The 25,456-nt window shown below is 39.4% G+C and overlaps 1 protein-coding gene across 6 annotated transcripts in view; it reads left to right on the plus strand.

Moving 5' to 3' along the window:
* Positions 1–25,456, plus strand: part of PTPRM (protein tyrosine phosphatase receptor type M) — a 746,259-nt gene that overhangs the window by 419,995 nt on the left and 300,808 nt on the right. For all 6 annotated transcript variants that reach the window (XM_004275949.3, XM_049698267.1, XM_049698268.1 and 3 more), the window contains exons 8-9: positions 9,987–10,295; positions 17,515–17,624. In XM_004275949.3, coding sequence (XP_004275997.1) covers positions 9,987–10,295; positions 17,515–17,624 — 419 coding nt within the window. The remainder of the gene's footprint in view (positions 1–9,986; positions 10,296–17,514; positions 17,625–25,456) is intronic.

Consider the following 25,456-nt stretch of genomic DNA (forward strand, 5'->3'; position numbering starts at 1 on the left):
AGTAGGCAAAGGTCCACAAAGGGCACAGATGGAAATATTCTGTTTGGAAATGCTATTAAAATACTTTTTAAAAAGAAAAAAAAAACAGAAGCAGACTTACAGATATTGAAAACAAACTTATGGTTACCAAAGGGGAAACGTGGGGGGAACGGATAAATCAGGAGCTTGGGATGAACACATACACACTGCCATGTATACGATAGATAACCAACAAGGACGTGCTGCATAGCACAGGCAACTCTACCCAATATTCTGTGATAACCTACATGAGAAAAGAATCTAAAAAAGAATGAATATATGTGTATGTATAACTGAATCACTTTGCTGTACACCTGAAACTAACACAACATTGTAAATCAACTCTACTCCAATAAAATAATTTTTTTTTTTTTTTTTTTTTTGCGGTACGCGGGCCTCTCACCACTGCGGCCTCTCCCGTTGCGGAGCACAGGCTCCAGACGCGCAGGCTCAGCGGCCATGGCTCACGGGCCCAGCTGCTCTGCGGCATGTGGGATCCTCCCAGACTGGGGCACGAACCCGTATCCCCTGCACCAGCAGGTGGAATCCCAACCACTGTGCCACCACGGAAGCCCTAAAATATTTTTTAAAAGAAATACTCTGTTTGGAATCTCTTCTCTAACTCGATTTTGTTTCAGTTGACTGGGAACAAGATGCAAGCCGGTCACCACAACCCTCCTTCCATCTAAGACTCAGAACTCAGCCTCTATCTCTGGTCTCTTAATACCACTCATGACAGTAGGGGCTCTGGAGGCTTGGTCATGGACATGGTCGTTTGTGCTAGGCTTAGCTGTTTGACTTGGCAAGTTTACAGAAGGGCATAATTTTACTGTGATGGAATTCTGAGAGGTAATAGAGGGGAGGGGAGCATGCATTTCAAGACAACTTGGCCAGTAAACACATAGAACCTGTGTTTTTTAGTCCTGGGGCTTAATTCACCTGTGTGTGTTCTTGGCTAAGGCGTATTAAAATGATGCAGGCTTCCTGCTGCAAGAGAAAGTAGTTTTTCTAGTGAAATTAAGTTAGGACTGCATTGCTAGTTGAAACTAATATCTGAAGCATTTAGTCATTTAGTAAGTAAAATTGATGAAAACCTTAGAACAGTCCTTGTGGAGACGTGTGATTAATAAGGAAAGGGTCAAAGAGATGCATGTTAATCTGTTTGTATAAGGGATCTGGAGCTTATTAAAAGTTTTTGTAAACATTCAACTAATGAAGCATTATATAAAATTAGACATTGCCTTTAAATGGTAAAAAGTCACTAGACTGAAAAACACCTACAATGTTATTGCTAAGTAACTTATTTATATTTTCCCTAACACTGATAATTTAAATATAAAAAATTGATTTGGTAAAAAGGAACATTCCATGAAAATCGTCCACTCAGGATTCTCCTGGGAAACTTTTTCTCATTTGTCCTTCGTTCCTAGAGTTATTACAGGATAGAGTAGCATGAATGGTCATTATTAACCTCGTGCTATGGTTTGGACAGATATCTGGCCGATAAATCCCATCTCACAAATATAAACCCAGAGCATTATTTCACATGAAACTTTTTCATTTGTTGGAGGTCACAGGGAAAGGGGACATCTCTAAGTTCTCTCTAGGTCCCAAATGATGAAGAAAACAAGGAATTTATGCACAAATAAAAAGCAAGATATGAACTTCAATGGTAGTCCAGACAAATTTCCTGTAGCTACAAAGTGTATGTGTGGTTGTCTGGAAAAGCTGGGCCGGGGAACGTGGCCTGGACCCCTCTTCTATGGAACCAGAAGGAGAAAGGTGAAGGATTCTTCCCAGCACTTTTGTCCCAAGATGAGATACACGGGACCTTTATTATAGTTTACATTCTTTGGTAATGTGTCAGGTGGAGTTTTAAGTATCTTTACATCCTGATTTCTTTTTATCCAATTTTCTTTATTTTGGTAGAGGCTCTGCAGTAGATTTGATAATGAAACATATGCTATTTCATTACCAGACATATGAATTCAGAGCCACAGTCAAACCTTGACCTTGGACAAGTTATTGAACCCACCGTGGCCACAATTTTTTCATTTCTATGTTGGGAAGAATAGTGCTTAAGCCACAGGATTGTTTGGAGGAATAGAGATTATATACAAAACAACTCACACATAGTAAGTACACACACAGTACGTGGTAGCTATTTTTTGTTTGTTTGTTTTGTTTTTGTTTTGTTTTGCTAATCAATGATTTTATTTTTTTATACCAATTACAGCTTTAATAAACCCTATCCTTGTTTATTATATCCTACTCTTCCAATAATGTTCTTTTTATTTTACACAGCAGGTTCTTATTAGTCATCAGTTTTACACACATCAGTGTATACATGTCAATCCCAATCACGCAATTCATCACACCACCACCACGCCCCCACCACCACTTTCTCCCCTTGGTGTCCATACGTTTGTTCTCTACATCTATGTCTCAATTTCTGCCCTACAAACCGGTACATCTGTACCATTTTTCTACGTTCCATATATATGCATTAATATACGATATTTGTTTTTCTCTTTCTGACTTACTTCACTCAGTATGACAGTCTCTAGATCCATCCATGTCTCAACAAATGACCCAATTTCATTCCTTTTTATGGCTGAGTAATATTCCATTGTATATATGTACCACATCTTTCTCCATTCGTCTGTCGAAGGGCATTTAGGATGCTTCCATGACCTGGCTATTGTAAATAGTGCTGCAATAAACATTGGGGTGCATGTGTCTTTTTGAACTATGGTTTTCTCTGGGTATATGCCCAGTAGTGGGATTGCTGGGTCATATGGTAATTCTAGTTTTAGTTTCTTAAGGAACCTCCATACTGTTCTCCAGAGTGGCTATATGAATTTACATTCCCACCAACAGTGCAAGAGTGTTCCCTTTTCTCCACACCCTCTCCAGCATTTGTTGTTTGTAGATTTTCTGATGATGCTCATTCTAACTGAGTGATACCTCATTGTAGTTTTGACTTGCATTTCTCTAATAATTAGTGATGTTAAGCAGCTTTTCATGTGCTTCTTGCCATCTGTATGTCTTCTTTGGAGAAATGTCTATTTAGGTCTTCTGCCCATTTTTGCATTGGGTTGTTTGTTTTTTTAATATTGAGCTGCATGAGCTGTTTATATACTCTGCAGATTAATCCTTTGTCCGTTGATTCATTTGCAAATATTTTCTCCCATTCTGAGGGTTGTCTTTTCATCTTGTTAATGGTTTCCTTTGCTGTGCAAAAGCTTTGAAGTTTCATTAGGTCCCATTTGTTTATTTTTGTTTTTATTTCCATTACTCTAGGAGGTGGATCAAAAAAGATCTTGCTGTGATTTATGTCAAAGAGTGTTCTTCCTATGTTTCCTCTAAGAGTTTCATGGTGTCCAGTCTTACATTTAGGTCTCTAATCCATTTTGAGTTTACTTTTGTGTATGGTGTTAGGTAGTATTCTAATTTCATTCTTTTACATGTAGCTGTCCAGTTTTCTCAGCACCACTTATTGGAGAGACTCTCTTTTCTCCATTGTATATCCTTGCCACCTTTGTCATAGATTAGTTTCCCATAGGTGTGTGGGTTTACCTCTGGGCTTTCTATCTTGTTCCATTGATCTATGTTTCTGTTTTTGTGCCAGTACCATATTGTCTTGATTACTGTAGCTTTGTAGTATAGTCTGAAGTCAGGGAGTCTGATTCCTCCAACTCCGTTTCTTTCCCTCAAGACTGCATTGGCTATTTGGGGTCTTTTGTGTCTCCATACAAATTTTAAGATTTTTTGTTCCACTTCCGTAAAAAATGCCATTGGTAATTTGATAGAGATTGTATTGAATCTGTAGATTGCTTTGGGTAGTATAGTCTTTTTCACAATATTGATTCTTCCAGTCCAAGAACATGGTATGTCTCTCCATCTGTTGGTATCATCTTTAATTTCTTTCATCAGTGTCTTATAGTTTTCTGCATACAGGTGTTTTCTCTCCCTAGGTAGGTTTATTCCTAGGTATTTTATACTTTTTGTTGCAATGGTAAATGGGTGTGTTTCCTTAATTTCTGTTTCATATTTTCATCATTAGCATATAGGAATGCAAGAGATTTCTGTGCATTAATTTTGTATCCTGCAACTTTACCAAATTCATTGATTAGTTCTTGCAGTTTTCTGGTAGCATCTTTAGGATTCTCTGTGTATAGTATAGTATCATGTCATCTGCAAACAGTGACAGTTTTACTTCTTGTTTTCTGATTTGTATTCCTTTAATTTCTTTTTCTTCTCTGATTGCCGTGGCTAGGACTTCCACAACTATGTTGAATAATAGTGCTGAGAGTGGACATCCTTGTCTTGTTCCTGATCTTAGAGGAAATGCTTTCAGTTTTTCACCATTGAGAATGATGTTTGCCCTGGGTTTGTCATATATGGCCTTTATTATGTTGAGGTAGGTTCCCTCTATTCCCACCTTTTGGAGAGTTGTTATTATAAATGGGTGTTGAATTTTGTCAAAAGCTTTTTCTGCATCTATTGAGATGATCATATGGTTTTTATTCTTCAGTTTGTTAATATGGTGTATCACATTGATTGATTTGCGTGTATTGAAGAATCCTTGCATCCCTAGGATAAATTCCACTTGGTCATGGTGTATGATCCTTTTAATGTGTTGTTGGATTCTGTTTGCTAGTATTTTGTTGAGGATTTTTGCATCTATATTCATCAGTGATATTGGTCTATAATTTTCTTTTTTTGTAGCATCTTGGCCTGGTTTTGGTATCAGGATGATGGTGACCTCATAGAATGAGTTTGGGAGTGTTCCTTCCTCTGCAGTTTTTTGGAAGAGTTTGAGAAGGATGGGTGTTAGCGCTTCTCTAAATGTTTGACAGAATTCACCTGTGAGGCCATCTGGTCCTGGACTTTTGTTTGTTGGAAGACTTTTTTTTTTTTTTTTTTTTTTTGCGGTAGGTGGGCCTCTCACTGTTGTGGCCTCTCCCGTTGCGGAGCACAGGCTCTGGACGCTCAGGCCCAGCGGCCATGGCTCACAGGCCCATCTGCTCCATGGCATGTGGGATCCTCCCGGACCGGGGCACAAACTCATGTCCCCTGCATCAGCAGGCAGACTCTCAACTACTGCGCCACCAGGGAAACCCTGTTGGAAGATATTTTTTTGTTGTTTTGTTTTTTGGTTTTTTTTGCGGTACGTGGGCCTCTCCCTGCTGTGGCCTCTCCCGTCGCGGAGCACAGGCTCTGGACGCGCAGGCTCAGCAGCCATGGCTCATGGGCCCAGCTGCTCCGCGGCATGCGGGATCCTCCCAGACCAGGGCACGAACCCGTGTCTCCCGCACCGGCAGGCGGACTCTCAACCACTGCGCCACCAGGGAAGCCCCTGTTGGAAGATTTTTAATCACAGTTTCAATGTCATTGCTTGTGATTGGTCTGTTCATATTTTCTGTTTCTTCCTGGTTCAGTCTTGCAAGGTTATACCTTTCTAAAAATTTGTCCTTTCTTCCAGTTGTCCATTTTATTGGCGTAGAGTTGCTTGTAGTAGTCTCTTAGGATGCTTTGTATTTCTGTGGTGTCTGTTGTAACTTCTCTTTTTTCATTTCTAATTTTATTGATTTGAGTCCTCTCCCTCTTTTTCTTGATCAGTCTGGTTAATGGTTTATCAATTTTGTTTATCTTCTCAAAGATAGCTTTACTGATCTTTGTTACTGTTTTCTTTTTATCTATTTCATATATTTCTGCTCTGATTTTTATGATTTCTTTTCTTCTGCTAACTTTGGGTTTTGTTTGTTCTTCTTCCTGTAGTTCCTTTAGGGGTAAGGTTAGATTTTTTATTTGAGATATTTCTTGTTTCTTGAGGTAGGCTTGTATAGCTGTAAGCTTCCCTCTTAGAACTGCTTTTGCTGCATCCCATAGGTTTTGGATCATTGTGTTTTCGTTATCATTTGTCTCTACTTTTTTTTTGATTTCCTCTTTGATTTCTTCAGTGATTTCTTGGTTATTTAGTAACATATTGTTTAGCCTCCACGTCTTTGTGTTTTTTACTTTTTCTTCCATGTAATTCATTTCTAATCTCATAGCATTGTGGTCAGAAAAGATGCTTGATATGATTTCAATTTTCTTAAATTTACTGAGGCTTGATTTGTGACCAAGATGTGATCTATCCTGAAGAATGTTCCATGAGCACTTGAGAAGAAAGTGTAATCTGCTGTTTTTGGATGGAATGTCCTATAAATATCAATTAAATCTGTCTGGTCTATTGTGTCATTTAAAGCTTCTGTTTCCTTATTTATTTTCATCTTGGATGATCTGTCCATTGGTGTAAGTGAGGTGTTAAAGTCCACCACTATTATTGTGTTACTGTCGATTTCCTATTTTATAACTGTTAGCAGTTGCCTTATGTATTGAGGTGCTCCTATGTTGGGTGCATATATATTTATAATTGTTATATCTTCTTCTTGGATTGATCCCCTGATCATTATGTAGTGTCCTTCCTTGTCTCTTGTAACATTCTTTACTTTAAAGTCTATTTTATCTGATATGAGTATAGCTACTCCAGCTTTCTTTTGATTTCCATTTGCATGGAATATCTTTTTCCATCCCCTCACTTTCAGTCTGTATGTGTCCCTAGGTCTGAAGTGGGTCTCTTGTAGACAGCATATATATGGGTCTTGTGTTTGTATCCATTCAGCAAGTCTCTGTCTTTTGGTTGGAGCATTTAATCCATTCACGTTTAGGGTAATTATCAATATGTAGGTTCCTATTACCATTTTCTTAATTGTTTTGGGTTTGTTTTTGTAGGTCCTTTTCCTTTCTTGTGTTTCCCACTTAGAGAAGTTCCTTTAGCATTTGTTGTAGAGCTGGTTTGGTGGTGCTGAAATCTCTTAGCTTTTGCTTGTCTGTAAAGCTTTTGATTTCTCCATTGAATCTGAGTGAGATCCTTGCCAGGTAGAGTAATCTTGGTTGTAGTTTCTTCCCTTTCATCACTTTAAGTATATCATGCCACTCCCTTCTGGCTTGTAGAGTTTCTGCTGAGAAATTAGCTGTTAACCTTATGGGAGTTTCCTTGTATGTTGTTTGTCGTTTTTCCCTTGTTGCTTTTAATAATTTTTCTTTGTCTTTAATTCTTGCCAATTTCCTAACTCTGTGTCTCGGCGTGTTTCTCCTTGGGTTTATCCTGCCTGGGACTCTCTGCGCTTCCTGGACTTGGGTGGCTATTTCCTTTCCCATGTTAGGGAAGTTATTGACTGTAATGTCTTCAAATATTTTCTCGGGTCCTTTCTCTCTCTCTTCTCCTTCTGGGACCCCTATAATGCGAATGTTGTTGCATTTAATGTTGTCCCAGAGGTCTCTTAGGTTGTCCTCATTTCTTTTCATTCTTTTTTCTTTAGTGTGTTTTGCAGCAGTGAATTCCACCATTCTGTCTTCCAGGTCGCTTACCTGTTCTTCTGCCTCAGTTATTCTGCTATTGATTCCTTCCAGTGTAGTTTTCATTTCAGTTATTGTATTGTTCATCTCTCTTGTTTGTTCTTTAATTTTTCTAGATCTTTGTTAAACATTTCTTGCATCTTCTCGATCTTTGCCTCCATTCTTTTTCCGAGGTCCTGGATCATCTTCACTATCATTATTCTGAATTCTTTTTCTGGAAGGTTGCCTATCTCTACTTCATTTAGTTGTTTTTCTGGGGTTTTATCTTGTTCCTTCATCTGGTACATAGCCTTTTCATCTTGTCTGTCTTTCTGTGAATGTGGTTTTTGTTCCACAGGCTGCAGGATTGTAGTTCTTCTTGCTTCTGCTGTCTGCCCTCTGGTGAATGAGGCTATCTAAGAGGTTTTTGCAAGTTTCCTGATGGGAGGGACTGGTGGTGGGTAGAGCTGGCTGTTGCTCTGGTGGGCAGAGCTCAGTAAAACTTTAATCCACTTGTCTGCTGATGGGTGGGACTGGGTTCCCTCCCTGTTGGTTGTTTTGCCTGAGGTGACCCAACACTGGAGCCCACCCAGGCTCTTTGGTGGGGCTAATGGCAGACTCCCAGAGGGCTTTCACCAAGGAGTACTTGCCAGAACTTCTGCTGCCAGTGTCCTTGTCCCCATGGTGAGCCACAGCCACCCCCCGCCTCTGCAGGAGACCCTCCAACACTAGCAGGTAGGTGTGGTTCAGTCTCCTGTGGGGTCACTGCTCCTTCCCCTGGGTCCCGATGCACACACTACTTTGTGTGTGCCCTCCAAGGGTGGAGTCTCTGTTTCCCCCAGTCCTGTCAGAGTCCTGCAGTCAAATCCCGCTAGCCTTCAAAGTCTGATTCTGTAGGAATTCCTCCTCCCATTGCCAGACCCCCAAGTTCAGAAGCCTGACGTGGGGCTCAGAACCTTCCCTCCAGTGGGTAGACTTCTGTGGTATAAGTGTTCTCCAGTTTGTGAGTCACCCACCCAACAGTTATGGGATTTGATTTTATTGTGATTGCGCCCCTCCTACTGTCTCACTGTGGCTTCTCCTTTGTCTTTGGAAGTGGGGTATCCTTTTTGGTGAGTTCCAGTGTCTTCCTGTCGATGATTGTTCAGCAGTTAGTTGTGATTCTGATGCTCTCACAAGAGGGAGTGGGAGCATGTCCTTCTACCCATGGTAGCTATTATTTCTCAAGTTTTCATGCTTATTTTCACTTTCCAGTTATAGATGTCTTTATATTCATAAATGGTGACCACATTCAGGAAAACAAAAATCAAAATATATGGATCAATTGTATGTATGGATATACTAAAGCAAAGTATTTTAGATTAGGTTTTCCCCAAACCTGTGAAAGGTAAATTCTTAGAAGAGTGTAAGGTACATAATAAGGGCTCAGTAAATGTTATGTAGTTAGTATTACTGTATTTTCATCATCATTTCATAAACAAGTTTAAGCTTTCTCATAAACAACAAGGTCCTACTGTATAGCATAGGGAACTATATTTAATATCCTATGATAAACCACACTGAAAAGAATATTAAAAAAGAATGTGTACATGTATACATATATATGTATAGCTGAATCACTGTATAGCAGAAATTAACACAACATTGTTAATCAACTATACTTCAATAAAAGAAGAGATATGTATAAAAAGAAAGCCTTCTCTGTATATATTCTTCCTTTTAAGCCCATCAGAATGCTTATATTCCCTGCGTTTCATTTAGATTTCTAAGCTCGAAACTCTGTCCCTGGAGCTTGGACTAAGAAACAACACCAAGACCTGCTCAGGGGTAGTAAAGAACTACTTCAGCATTGACTGTGTGGAATTCTCTGCAAATCACAACCCAAAAAGGCCTGGAGTTCTGTTCAGAAGTTTATACTCTTTAATCATTGTATTATTTCATTCTGATTTCTCAAGCTTTTACTCTGTTTTCCAATTACATAATGATGAATTATCTTAAAAAGATAAAAAATATATACGTCAATTAGCATTAAGACTACTTTTGTGTATCAGAGCCCCGGAGGAAAGAGCCTTAGATAAAAGCACTGTATTTCTCTCTAATGAAAATTTTGGAAGTAGACCCTTCAGGGATGGTATGGTAGTGCAGTGATTATCAGGAACCCTGGGTTCTTCATCATCATTGCTTTGAATTCTTAATGTTTAAGCACATTATGGTCCATCATGGCTACATGAGCGTGAGACCACCCTATCCTCAATCAAGCTAATAGGAAGGAAGGAGGAACAAGGATGGTGAGCCCCTTCCTTTCAGAGACACTGCCCTGAATCCATTCTTGATGTCTCACGTTGTATGCTATCCACCAGAACTTGGGTAGAAGGACAGACCTCACTGCAGAAGAGACTGGAAATTTTAGTCCTTATTCTGGGTGGCCTCATGCCCATCTAAGATTTAGGTGTTTTATTCATATGGAAGAAGAGAAGACAAGATACTGGGGTTAAGGAGGATTATCTGTGATACCTGGGCTTCACTGGAACTTTTATTATTATTTTCTCTCATGTTCTCTTTTTCCTTCTTTTGCGTCTTAGATCCCATGCGCGGCCCAAGAAAATTGGAAGTCGTCGAAGTCAAATCTCGACAAATCACTCTCCGCTGGGAGCCATTTGGGTATAACGTGACTCGTTGCCATAGTTACAACCTCACAGTCCACTACTGTTACAAGGTCGGAGGGCAGGAACAAGTGAGAGAAGAAGTAAGCTGGGACACGGATAACTCACACCCTCAACACACCATCACCAACCTCTCCCCCTACACCAACGTCAGTGTGAAACTCATCCTCATGAATCCCGAGGGACGGAAGGAGAGCCAAGAACTCGTAGTACAGACAGATGAAGATCGTGAGTACTTTCAAGTGTTATGTTTATGGGAAACAGACAGTCTTTTTAAAAAGCAGCTCATGTTTCTTTCTAATTGAAATCTTTACACTGAAAATGGAAGGAAGAATTACTTACTGGGTTGAATAACACACATGTATATCTGTGCTGCTGTATACTGAAGCACTGATTAAAAGGGGTAAAGGGAATAAAGATCCAGAAGCTTATTTTAATTTTTATGAGTCATATAGTTACTTTTCTACATATGATTATTCTGTATGGCTCTAAGTAGTTCTTCATTCAAGTTTTATCATCATGTTGGACTGAAGAACTGTTGTTCCGGGTATTCGATTATTTATAAGAAATGCTTATTCAAACAGCATTCTGAAACATTTTTCATAGTTCAGATAAAAATTCAGCCCCAAATAGAGGCTGCCCTTGCTGTTCAGCACAGTGCTGAGAAATTACCTCATTAGGTTGGTGGTTATGTAATAGATCATGCTTTTCCATAGGAACAATGCTGTAATTGGATATGACCTCAGTAACCAAGAATTTAGTAAATAGACAGTGCATGTCACCAGCAGCTCATCAAAAAAAGCAAATATACAGTTGCATTAAGCCTCTAAAATAATTTAAAATGGTAAAATGACAGCTGGAATCCCATAGCATAGGTGTAAATGTGCTTTTACACTGATTATACAGGGGACTCTCATGTACAATAGTGAGTCCGTGTAGCACATAAAATACAGCGGTAGTTTATCGTGTCTTTGGTTTAAAATTCATTTGCCAGGCATCAGAGTAAGTGGCAAACAACATGGGGAGCCACTTGCTTATTCCTGGGAAAAATAGATTTCACCTTTTTCTCTTCAAGCAGCTGATTATGATCTTTATTGATTGTAACATGTGTTAAATGTTTATCACAACACTATTTTTTCATTTAAAGAGCTGACAAGGTATTTTTGAGTGTTGATGACCTATGCAACACCAGGCATATTGCTATAAAATAAAAACATGGAAACAGCCAGAGTAAATGGGAAGCTCAACCACATCTTCTCTTTTCTTTTTTGTAGCCCCTCAAGTCCTGCCTGTGTTGGTTGCTCTCAAGTAGTTGTTTCACTACAGTTTTTTTTTGTGAGAAGTATAGGTTGATATGAGTCACTCAGTCTAGGCTGAGCATGGAAGCCCTATCTCTCTTTCTTCCAGCTCTTCCTTGTGTCCCAGGAGAGACTCAAGAAAGTTTCAGCACTGTCAGCAGGTCTTTTCTGGCCCCTTCCTCCCCTGCATTTTTGTATTTAATTTGGTCCTAACTCCTCTTGTTGCTACTTCCAAAATATTAGATTGTTCTTTTTTTTTGACTTAATTATTTTTATTATATTTCTGGTTTTCATATGAAGAAACTGAGTCAGTAAAGTGAATGGTAAACCCAGATGTCTGGTTCCAGAAACTGTGGCCTGTACTTCTATGTGCCAGAGTACTTCTAAGTACTTACTAATATGATCATTAGTATTCTAGAGGCCTTATTTATATAAACATTGATATTACTGTCTATTCTGTCTTTCTGCCTTGAGGTATTTTTTTACAATCATTTTTTAATTGAAGTATAGTTAATTTACAGTGTTGTGTTAGTTTTAGGTTTACTGCAAAGGGATTCATTTATATATATATATATTCTTTTTCAGATTCTTTTTCATTATAGGTTATTACAAGATATTAAGTATAGTTCCTTGTGCTCTACAGTAGGTCCTTATTGATTATTTTATACACGGTAGTGTGTATCTGTTAATCCCAAACTCCTAATTTATCTCTTCCCTGCCCCCTACCTTTCCCCTTTGGTAACCATAAGCTTGTTTTCTATGTCTGTGGGTCTATTTCTGATTTGTCAAAAAGTTCATTTGTATCATTTTTTTAGATTCCACATATAACTGATATCATGTGATATTGGTCTTTGTCTGACTTACTTCACATAATATGATAATAGATTGTTCTTTTCTCTCAACTTCCACTACCTATATCCAGATTTTATGCTGAAATTTCTGTAGTAGTTTCTAACCTTTTATTGTTCCAGCTTTGTCCAATTCCAGTGCCCTCTACTCGTTCCCTAAACTAATCTCTAAAATACGTTTGCATCATGTTACTCTCTCCACAAGAGCCGTCAGTGACTCTCTTTATCCATATATCGGTATTCCAGGCTCAGGCTCTAGACCTGGTAGCTTTTCCTCCCTGACAGCGCATCCTGCAGAGACGTGCCCTGGTGCTGGTCCTGCTGCCACACTCCATGCATCCTGAGTGCTCCCTCACTGTCTGTCCTCCTCTGCACATCCTCCCCACCTGGCTTCCTACATTCCATCTCCTCCATGACCCTCCAGAGTTCTCCTCAAGTTCAGGTCCTTCATGAAGCTGTCTCCAACTCTCTCACCCTCATTCCTCTCTCATCCTTCTGACCTCATTTGCACTTGACAAGATCTTTAAATCTCTGAGCCTTTATTTCCTCATCTGAGAAGCAAGAATAATACAGTTCTCCAGCATATTAGGGTTAGAAGCCATTTCCATCGAGTGCTATTTGTAGCTGCAGAGAGGGGCCTTTTAATAGGTGAGCGTTATTATTGTTATTGTAAGAATTCAGAGGAACTTATCGTGACCCTTTCTTTTTGTTTTTTGCGGTACGCGGGCCTCTCACTGCTGTGGCCTCTCCCGTTGCGGAGTACAGGCTCAGGACGCGCAGGCTCAGCGGCCATGGCTCACAGGCCTAGCCGCTCCGCAGCATGTGGGATCTTCCCAGACCGGGGCACGAACCCGTGTCCCCTGCATCGGCAGGCAGACTCTCAACCACTGCGCCACCAGGGAAGCCCTATCGTGACCCTTTCTTATTCTCTCATTATGTTATATATAATTTTTTCCTCTTAACTGTAAACCACTTGAGAGAAGAAGCCATCTAATTTTCTTCTATAGCAATTTGCATGGTATTGAGTAGGTAATAAGCACTCAAAATACTTATTATTCTTTAAATAAAATAGTAAAATTTGCTGATAATCATTTAATTCAGGCTTAAATCAACAGTAATGTTTCCATCAGTGAGAGAGGAAAGTCAAGTGCAGTCATTTCTAGAGATGAGAGATGTTTTGCTGAAGGATGAACTCACCAATACTTTTGGGTTTCGAATTTACATGAGCTAATAATTCTGTTAAGTGCTGTTAAAACATAAGGTTAAATAAGTCACTTTTTTGTTTGTGTGTTTAAATTATCTTGCTAGTCCCTGGAGTTGGGGCATGCATTACTTCCAAATAAAAATCTATTGTTTACATAGCACACTGGCATCCAGTTCATTAGAAAAACTTTGATTTCAAATTATATTTCCTAACAAGAGCAAAAGAAAAAAAAGACTTCAAATAAGACAGAAAAAGAAAAATTGTTAATACCTACCGAGCATGAAGAAAAAAGAATTGAAGTGTCACTTTACTTATCTGCCATTAACAAAGGCTACAGTTTGTTGTACATCGTGAGTTTTATTGTAGTATAATATTTTTATTGAAATATTATTTATTTCATCAGAAAATATGTGGGAAAAAATTATCTTTTTATTACTGTTAAGAGTGTCACTAGACACTATAGGGCTCAATTCCATTAACTTAGATATTATGGTTCTATATCCCAAATCATGAATTCCTAGAACTTCTAAAAAAGGCACCAGACCTAAGTTCCTGTGAGGTACCAGTTTCCCTAATTTAACTAACTCTTCTGGTATTTTAATTCACTTGATCTGTTCCTGATCTAACAACAATTATATGAATCCCATTTAGGTTTTCCTGTTATTAACATTTTCATGATTACAAGCCCTCCAATACATTTTATTACATTCATCCTTTTAAAATATCCTCTGTTCAACATAATTTTGACAATCTCTCTTTTTTTAAATTTTACTCTCATTTATACTAATCGAATGAAACCAAAGATTTGTTTTTTTCTAAGTTTTCTCCCTCTTTACGTCTGTACATAGATTACTAAATATTTTCAATTCAGAAATATTATCACAAAATAATAGAGCCACACATGCATCATAATTATCTTGATCCTGTGAGAAACCTGGTGACATCAAAATAAACACTTTCAAGGTCAAGAGGAAGAGACTTAGCAGAGCTTTTTTTTTTAATTTTTATTTATTTATTTTTAAATTTATTTATTTTTGGCTGCATTAGGTCTTCATTGCTGTGCGTGGGCTTTCTCTAGTTTCAGCGAGCGGGGGCTACTCTTCGTTGTGGTGCGCGGGCTTCTCATTGCGATGGCCCCTTTTGTTGTGGAGCATGGGCTCTAGGTGCATGGGCTTCAGTAGTTGTGGCTCGCGTGCTCAGTAGTTGTGGCTCACAGGCTCAATAGTTATGGCGCACAGGCTTAGTTGCTCCGCGGCATGTGGGATCTTCCTGGACCAGGGCTCAAACCCGAGTCCCCTGCATTGACAGGCATATTCTTAACCACTGCACCACCAGGGAAGTCTGAGACTTAGTAGAGCTTTCTCTGGCATGGCCCATCGTAGTCCAACTTCTGATTGTGATGAGCATTTTAGTCTCAGAGCCCAGAATCCAAATTTTCTTAGAACTCACCGGTGTCATCACCTCTTAAATACCTTGTTTCTTTGCTTCGATGTAGTTTCACATCAATTCCTTCAACCTAAGACAAACGATTATTTTCACAATTATATATTTTTTAGAGTTTGGACATTAGGGATCAACGTACTCCAACTTCCTCATTTCAGAAGTGAGGCAACTGAGACCTAAGGAGGGTCCGTGCATTGCCCAAATTTCACAGTTTATTCACTGGAAAGTCTTAAATCAGAACCCAGGTCCCCCCATCTGAATCAGTGATTTTTTTTTCTGCTAAACTCTCCTTAGTTCTGTTTAGAATAACTATCAATATAAATGTCCTAGATCTACCTTTAAGTAGCCCCTCAACTAAACAAATGTGTATTGCCTATGAGTCCTTTTGTAATTCTGGTCAGTCTTTCTAGTCTGAGGAGATCTCACCAACCCTTAGAGGGCTATTCATACCCTCCACAAGCTAACCAAACATTTCTTTAGCCCCCATGTTTTAAACATTATTGAGATATGTTTATACAGTCATGAGTTGATTTGTGTTGTTTCTACTTTTTAATTATTATGAATAATGCTCCTCTTAATATTTGTGTACAAGCCTTTGAGTGACATGTTTTCAGCTCTCTTGGATATATACGTAGGAGTGGAATTGCTGGGTCATATGGTAAGTTTATCTGTGTTTAACCATTTGAGGATCTGCCAGACTGTTTTCAAAGTAGCTTTGTGATTTTACGTTCCTACCAGCAGTGTATGAGGGTTCCACTTTCTCCACATTCTTGCCAATACTTGCTATTATCTGTCTTTGGATTATAGCCATTCTGGAGGGTGTGAAGTGCTATCACACTGTGGTTTTGATGTGCATTTTCCTGCTAGCTAATGATGTTGAGCATCTTTTCACGTGCTTATTGGCCATTTGTATATCTTTTTTTGGAGAGCTGTTTATACAGATCCTTTGCCCGTTTTTAATTGGATTATTTATCTTTTTATTGGGATTTCATAGTTCTTTATGTATTTTAGATACAAGTCTCTTGACAGATACATGATTTGCAAACGCTTTCTACCTTTTTGTGTGTTGTCTTTTCACTTTCTTGGTAGTGCCCTTTGAAGCACAAGAGCTTTTCACTTTACTGATGTACAGTTTATCTATATTTTCTTTTCTTATTTTTGTTTTTGGTGTCATATCTTTGAATCCATTGCCTAATACAATGTCATGAATATTTATACCTATATTTTCTTCTAGGAGTTTTGTAGTTTTAGCTCTTATATTTAGCTCTTTAATCTATTTTGGTATAATTTTCGTATTTGGTGTGAAGTAGGAAACCAACTTCGTCCTTTTACATGTGGATATCCAGTTGTCCTAGCACCGCTTGGAAAAATTATTTTGACCCCACTGAACTTTCTTGGCACTTTCGATAAAAATCAATTGACTATAAATGTGGGGCTTTATTTCTGTACTCTCAATTCTGTTGTACTGATCTGTCTATCCTTATGCCAATATCATGATGTCCTAATACTGTAGCTTTTTAGTAAATTTGAAATTGAGAAGCCTGAGTCCTCTCAAACCACTTTTTGATTACTCACACCATCACCAAAAAGTTTGATCGCACCATCCCCAAATATATGTATACTTATAGGTAGTACAGATATACTGGTTTATAAATAGGATAGGCACACTAGACACTAAATTGTGTATCATATAAAGCATACTCAAAAACTTAATTTAAATGAATATGAGATAAATGATATTTTAAAAATAATATTGTATGTTATTTTGTAGAAAATTGGCAAGTACATTTCTGTCTTCCCTTATGTCAATTAGATTTTCTCGCTAATCAAAAGGTGTTACATACTTTAGGTTTTAAAAAATGGCATCAAACTTTCCCAAATCTGTTTTATTATTAATAAATCAAATGAAATATTTTAAAAATATTTCATCTACATCACATCTTTGTAGAACTTCTATTTTGTGTGTACTTTTCATAGACATATTAAGTACAAGTCCAGGAGTTCATACATGTTCTTCTTTGACATGCTTTTATCACTCAGTGTTATGGTTATAGAATTCATCCATGATGATGTATAAAGCTGTCATCGATTTTCAGTCGTTTTTGTATTTCATTGAGTGAATATAAACTAATTTCTTAAACTATTTTTTGTCTCCAATTTATTAGTTTTATTTTAAAATGCTACTATGCTGACATCCTAGTCTATGTCTCCTAGTACATATGTGCAAGAATATTACTAGGGAATATACCTGAGGTGGGATTATTGGGTCGTATGACATGTGCCTCTAACTTCAGTGAATACAGGCAAATTATTTTCCAAAGTGGCTGTACTAATTTATGGTCTCACAAGCAATGTGTGGGAATTCATTGCTCCACATCCTTCTTTATTTCTGAAGAATAAAAAAGTTTATTTACAAGATGATACTGAGCTTTGTCTAATTGATTCAAACTTTTTAGAGGAAGATGTGATGAAATTCTTTTCTTTATAAAGACAGTATAGCCAAAATGGTTTTAAATTGCAGGTTTTTGCAAGAAAATGGAATATATCTATTAAAATCTTACACCTCAATAGAGAGTTAAAAACCTGTCAAGTCTAGAAAAATGTATTTTGTTTTTGGTTTACTTAAATATGTATCGATTTTTCCCCCCTTCTAGTTCCAGGTGCTGTTCTTACTGAATCCATCCAAGGAAGTACCTTTGAAGAGAAGATATTTCTTCAATGGCGAGAACCAATTCAAACCTATGGTGTCATCACTTTATATGAGGTAGTATATACATTTGTTAGTAATTTAATTTTTACTGTAACTTCTATGATAGCTAGACTATCTAGTATTTAAAAATGCATAGTAACATCATGCCTTTTAAGAAGTTGAATGCCTTTAATAGTTATAATGGTTACTGAATAGAAGCAAAAAAATTAAAAATGAGTTTTCGAATTATGTATAATTTCAGGATGTATATTCACCATGATTTAGATGCTTCCAGATTACATGTTATTAGATGTAAAGCCACACTATAATATAGTTTAAAAATCACCTTTGTTAAAAACAGTAAGTGTTCTGTCATATACATTATTTGTATATGACAGGAGGCAACCATGGCATCCTGTTCTCGCCAGCTCTAAAATATTTTACTCCTGAATTATAGAAGAGCGCTGATGATCCAATTAGTGGAGTTGATAGACATTGTCTTGGGAATAACAACAGAATAATGTCTTCTGGTTTCTTAGCATTAGCAAAACAGCCTTTAGACTTCTGTGACACAGTTTTGTCTACTGATAGATAGCAGAGAAGAATTCGATGACTTGTTCAGGGAAAAAAAATAACAGCAATAGCGGGGTGGCAGTCATCATCACATCTGTATGAGCGTGATTTCACTCTGCCTATTGTCATAGAAACAAGCAGGTGCATTTTTTTTCAAGCTAGCATTTATGTGAATGCAAATTCAACAAAATTATATGTTGTTTGGTTTCTAAAATCCGCAGCCATTCTTCCTATGGGACCTCTACCTGAATACCTTTCAGAGCTACTGACAAAGCCGGAGTAGATTTGCTGTCAGACAGTCACCATTGGTGAACCCTTTCCCTGACCCAACTAGCCTCACAGCTATGTTTCCTTGTACCTTTTAAAAATTGGTATTGAAATGCAAAAAAAAAAAAAAAAATTGTTGTTCATCAAAAGCTAAACAAAGTAAGAGAAAAGAAAAAAAGTTGATTTTCACATTAAGTTATGATGCTTTCCTTGGCTGCTTCGTTGTAAAAGAATCATGAAAATTCATGACTCTCTTTTGTAGAGTTGTTTTGTATAATCAAATCAAACAAGTTCATTTTTTTTCCTCAGTGATCAGAATCTTTTAGTTAATATTTTTGGCCCCATGACCATTTTTTAGTTCTGTTTTGTGGATTCTTACCTCAGGATAACAGAATATTTTACTAGAAAAGATACAGTCTTTGAAATCAACATTAAGTACCAAGAAATCAGCCCACCTCTCCTGAAAGCCACATGTTGATATCTAGACGGACAGAAAATAAAGGTGAGATCCTTTCTTTCTGATCCCATGGAGCATAATATTCATGTAATAAGTAACTTTAATGTGAAAACAATAGGAAAAGCAGAACCCATCAGTCTCTCTGATTTCAGCAGCCACAATGTCCCTCCTAGCTGAACACTGATCTAAATGCTACTACAAAGGGGATGTGTGAATGTCTTGTAAATCAACATTTTAAAACTCAAGATATAGGTAAGAAGAGCAGGTCGGTTGTTTTTTCTAGGCACCAAAGGGAAAATGCCAAATGTGTGAATCAGGCTTAAGTGATTAAGTATAAGTTTCTGACTGTTGAATCTTTCTCTTCTTTTCTCCATGTTTTCTAGAAGTAGGAAGGAAGGTATTCCAGATTCCCCAAGGTGGGCCTTAGATGGTGTCTGTGCAGGGAGCTCCTCTTTGGCTAAAACACACTGCACCCTGGGGCTCTCCCAGCCTGTACCTGAGTCTGCAGGAGACCCAGCTTCCTCCTGGTGCAGGGCTGCTGGTGAACCAGACCAGTCCCCTCCCTGGAGGACCACAGTCCCCTGGGACTGACATGCTAAGGAAATAAAACCGTTGCCCAAAGGGAAACCAAGACCTTAGGAACAGTGTAGTCACGGAAACACATTTGACTGTAGGTCAAAACTGGAAGGCAAGATACGTTATCATAGTTGGAAAAAAGCTTAGTAATAAATGATATGGGTGTTTCTTGAGGAGCACACTTGTATGGTTTTTTGAAGGAGAGGAGAAAAAACAGAAGGAATGTTGTAAATGCTGCAAGTGAACATGCTGTGGGTTCATGTTATTCTCAAGTTCTCTCTTTACCGCTTAAGAAAGATATACCAGATCATTAATGATTGGAAAATGCTGTCAATGTCATCTTTTGCCGGAAGTTACGGCAATGACGGCACTAAAGCAACCTTCCGGCCTCAGTTCTTTGTCGTCCCCATCTTCAGCCTTCTCAAACTAGCCTTCCTTCCTCTTGTCCCCAGCTGTGTTGTAGCCCCAGCCCTTCTCGTGCCTTACCTCCTGCTCAGCCGTTTCATTCTATCTGAGACATCTTCCTAAAATCTGGGACTGGTAATTACACTTTTCCTCAATAGCTATCCAGATTTTTATTTTATCAAATTATAAATGCAGTATTGTTCTCTGAAAGGATACTTTAAGCACAGAAGTATTCAAAATAAAATGTCTTTGCTTCCCAAATCCACTTTTCAGAGGTAACTACTATGAACAACTAGATGCATGTGCTTCCAAAATTTCACGAGGTAGAAATTTATAGTGCAAGTGCTCTTATGACTGTACATGGATAAAATTTAATAAATGCTAGCAAACCCAGCATTTTATTACAAGAATATGCCATATAAGACCCCCTCCACATCATACAAAAATAAATGCCAAATAGGTTCATGAACTAAACACAAAAATTAAACTATAGCAACACTATAAGAAAAATAAGGAAGACGCTTTTGTAATATATCTTGACATAAAACCCAGAAGTCATTTTAAAAAGATTGACGGATTTGGTTATATAAGAATTTAAACTTCTGAATGATAGAAAATGCCACAAAGAAAAGTCTAAATACAAACAGAAGACTTGGGGAAATTATTTTCAACATTTGTAGCAGTCAACTGGCTGGTGGCTGTAGTTATAACACACTTGATACAGATTGATAAGTAGACAACACTCCATTAGGAAAAATGGGTGAAGAATAAAAGGAGTTGATTCATAGGAAAAAAAAATCTGAATGGCGTCAGCAGATGAAAAGATAGCTACCTAACCTTAGCAAGGATTAAGAAATGAAATAAAACGGACTCTTCAGAACGTTTAAGTTGGTGCAAATCCAGTATTAAGGGGTGATGTGGTGAAATTTGTGTGCACAGACCGTTGATGGGGACACACAATTTTGCAACGTCTCATGTAGACAACTTGGGAATATCTATCAAAATTCAGACACTGCATGTCAAGCCTGTTTAGGGAAGTTTCTCAGTCAGTAATACTCCCAAATGCACAGGGATGTATGTCCCAGTATTTTCATTGTACCCCAGTGACTTTATATGGCTCACGATTGCTTAGTGAATCAACTCCAAACTCCTGGTCACGACAGTAACACACCAACAAGCTTTTGAAAAAAAACATTTAGTATGTATAAGGTATTAGAAGAGAACAAAATATAAAAGATCCTCTCTCTCCTCTACTAGAAGTGAGCAGTCCTATCAGCAGCTAATTCTAGAAAAGAATGAAATGAGGACCAAACGTCTGCCTCAGGGCAGCGTGTGCAGGGTTGTCGGGCACGTAGTAAAGGAGAACAGTCTGGACTCATCAGCCCACTGGGGCGTTGACGGATGGAGAGTTGAAAACACCTCAAGATCCCCCACCTGGAGAGCGGGGCTCAGTGAATCACTCTCCCCTGAGACAGTTCACATGGGTGGAGAGAGGGAGAATTGAGGGGCCCTGTTTGCTATCAGTGTTCAAGGCCATACATGGTACCATCCCAGCTGATACTTGTTACTGCATCTCCCATGATCCTCTCCTGGAACTGAATGAGCCATGTGTATGGAGTTTTCCTTTCTCCATGAACCTTCTGGTTTTTCACACCTGCTTCTGCTTATCCGCTTCTTTCCTCCTGACTGCCTCCCCTCGTTCTCCTCCTGTGGCACTTCTGCTTATCTTTCAGCATCTCAGTCAAATTTTGAACTTTTCCGTGGAGCATCCTAGGTTCTTGCATCCCCTGGAATCTGATTTACTTGTTGGTTCCTCTGATTGCTTGCCCCTCTGTTGAAGGACTGTAGTTAAGGCTGGCTGGCATTGCAGCCTACTCACAACTCCCTGGAAGATTGATTCCCCTCGTGGTCAGAGATTACGTGTTATTCCATTTTGGTTCTCCAGAATTTGAGACTTAGAGAAGGGAAAGAGGATGCTGGAGTATTTCAGGCACTGACCTGCCAATCAGAAGGCATCCAATGTGAGCAGCAGCTGACTCCACCTCACCTGATCTAACCCCACATATGTTGTCTGCGTGTCGGTTTGCTTTCAGCGTGGGCATCCCATCAAGTCCCTGGGTCCACCCTGGAACGGCAGTGTTCTCCATGGAGGCATCATTAGAATCACCTTGGCCCTCAGCCAGCGAAACGGCCAGGTGTGACCTCAGGCCCAGACCTCCCTCCTGGGAGTCTCCCGATGCTCGTCCTTGGCCTGGTACTTACTAGGCACTTAATAAACGTGCTGAATGAACCAGTGAAAAAATAAATACTGAAAGTACATGTTGCATTTGGATGTGAGCGTGGAGCTGGGTACCCTTCAGAAGTACTGCTCAGGAGGACAGATGCTTACTGACTATCAGCCGTGCAGGCAGTGGAGTTCTAGGGTCAAGTTCACTGTGTTCCCGAGGAACCTTTTTATTCCTGGAATTCAGACTCCAGGGCTCTGGATGGGTTTGAGGGGGAATCCATGAACTTTCTGACATTTTGTGTCCACTTGGACACAACATAGTTGCTTGTTAGGGATTTGTTAGAGGTGAGGGAGAGGATTCACAATTTTTAAGAACAGCGTGTACGTGCTTTGTTATGGGTTGGGGAGAGGATCTGTGCTTTTTAACAAATTATCAAGGACTGTGACCGAAAGAACCCCAGTCTAGCTGATCCTGCAAGGCCATGGCTAGAGGCGAGTACAAACCCATCAGCACTGGTAAAACAGCAAGTCCTCTGATAATGCAATTGCTTTTTGCTTTGCAGAGCAAACGTCCTTCTTGCCGCACCGTGAGCATGTGTGTGAGTGCGTGCACAGACCTGCTCTCCCCGGAGTCTTTAGGAAAATATATACCGAGTGCCAAATATTTACTGAATACAGTGGGGTCAGAAAGAAGAATAAGCTATCACTATTCAGAAAGAAGAGACAACTGTATGAAAAGTTCCAATTCCTTTGGCATGTTTAAATCACGATTTCAGACTACAAAGAGCTCTTACAGCTCTCCGTGATTTATTGCCGAATGGATGGTAGGGACACAGTCACAACAGCCGGTGTTGAGCAGATCCAGTGATCGTTAGGACGGGTTTGGGAAGGCTTTACGGATACGTAGAATGGGAGCCCCGGCTCGAGACATGGATGGACATGTTTTTGGTTCCAGTCTCAAACTCCCGGCAGCATCTTTGAAAGCATTTCCTTCTTAACACACTGTGTTCTTTTGATTTCTATGACAGCTATCTCTTTTGGCTTCTCCCTGCTTTCTGGCTCTCCTTCTGTGCCCTATATTAAATATCAGCGTTTCCCCAGGGACCTCATCCAGTCCTGAACCGTAATGTTCCAACGCTGCTCACCCCTAGGTGTCTACTTCCAGCCCAGACCTCTCAGCTCCCAGCCCTATGTCCTACACGGTGTGTCCTCCTGACTGTCACAGGCATCTCGACCTTGACATGCCCACCCCCCAGCAGTTAACTTCTCATTCATTCCATCCCATTTCAGTAAGCAGGACATCCTTTGCTCAAGCCCAAACATGGAGCCTGTCTTGGTTCCTCCATCTATCCCCACATCCAGTCCATCACTGACTTCTGCTCATGTCGACTCTAAAACTTGCCAATTCTTTTCATGTATTTCTCTCTTCATGGCCCCACCCTTGGTCCAAACCACTGCCTTCTCTCACGTGTGCTGCGGCCTCAGCCATGGCCTCTGCCAGGGCTCCTAGGAGTCCTCCTACTACCTTTGGTGCCCCCTTCAAGAAAGCAATCCTCCACCTGGCAGCCAACGTGATCTCTTTATAAGGGAAGTCAGATCATTTTATCTTCACACTTAAAATTGTTCAAAGGCCCCTGTTGTATGTCTCCACATTTTCTCCCTTGGGGTACAGAGCACTGCAGGGAATTGCCCCCCCTACGTCTCCAGCCCCCCAGGGACCACGCCACCTCGCTGGCTGGCCTGCTGCCACAGGGGCCTTCTTTCTGTCCATCATCTGTGTCCGGAATGCTCCTGCTTCATGGTCTTAGTTCATGCTGTTCTTCCCCGGACTCCTAGCCTGGCTGACTCTTTCCCAAGTTCAATTAACTGTCATCTCCTCAGGGGATGCTCCCCCAGGCATTCTGAATGGCTGAGCATGGGCCCCACCCCAAAATCCCCTTCATCTTAGCATCCTGTTTGTTTCTTCCATGGCACGTAGTGTTTAAAAATTATTAATTTACTTACTGGATGTCTCACCAGCTCCTCCCCAGCCCAGTCCAGATTATTGGTTGCCCGAGGGCAGGGCCTATGTCTTCCTGCTGACTGCAGTGCTTGTGCTCACACATTTCAGTCAGTATTTGAATGGCAAGAGTGAATCTGAATTCATGGTGGAGGAAAGAGGACAGAGTTAGCTCTATCACATTCCAAGGAGCTGAGAGTTTATAAGCAAAAGCAGCGTCAGAAAAGCCCAGTATTTGTGGGGCAGTAAATCTTTGTCCCTGACCAGGACAGAAGAAAATACGATGTCATCCCATGTGAAGTTCTGCCAGTGTCCTTGTCCCTGTGGTGAGCCACAGCCACCCCTGCCTCTGCAGGAGACCCTCCAACACTAGCAGCCACGTGGCTGACAGGGTCTTGAATGAAAAGAATTGAGCACAGTCTCAGAGACCTCTGTGACAACATTAAATGCACCAACATTCAAATTATACGGGTCCCAGAAGAAAAAGAGAAAAAGAAAGGGACCGAGAAAATATTTAAGGAGATTATAGTTGAAAACTTCCCTAATATGGGAAAGGATGTAGTCCATCAAGTCCAGGAAGCACAGAGAGCCCCATACAGGATGATTCCAAGGAGAAACATGCCAACACGCATATTAAACAAACTATCAAAAATTAAATACAAAGAAAAAATATTAAAAGCAGCAAGGGAAAAGCAACAAATAACATACAAGGGGATCTCCATAAGGTTAACAGCTGATCTTTCAGCAGAAACTCTGCAAGCCAGAAGGGAGTTGCAGGACATATTTAAAGTGATGAAAGGGAAAAACCTAAAACCAAGATTACTCTACCCAACAAGGATCTCATTCAGATTCAACATAGAAATTAAAACCTTTACAGACAAGCAAAAGCTATGAGAATTCAGCACCACCAAACCAGCTCTACAACAAATGCTAAAGGAACTTCTCTAAGTGGGAAACACAAGAGAAGGAAAACACACACAATAACAAACCCCAAACAATTAAGAAAATGGTTAAGAGGAACATACATATCGATAATTACCTTAAATGTAAATGGATTAAATGCTCCAACTAAAAGACACAGACTGGCTGAATGGATACAAAAATAAGACCTGTATATATGCTGTCTACAAGAGACCCACTTCAGACCTAGGAACACATACAGACTGAAAGTGAGGGGACGGAAAAAGATATGCCATGCAAATGGAAATCAAAAGAAAGCTGGAGGAGCAATTCTCATATCAGACAGAATAGACTTTAAAATAAAGATTATTATGAAAGACAAAGAAGGACACTACATAATAATCATGGGATCGATCCAAGAAGAAGATATAACAATTGTAAATATTTATGCACCCAACATAGTAGCAACTCAATACATAAGGCAAATGCTAACAGCCATAAAA

Source organism: Orcinus orca, chromosome 15, assembly GCF_937001465.1.
Source record: "Orcinus orca chromosome 15, mOrcOrc1.1, whole genome shotgun sequence".
NCBI lineage: Eukaryota > Metazoa > Chordata > Mammalia > Artiodactyla > Delphinidae > Orcinus > Orcinus orca.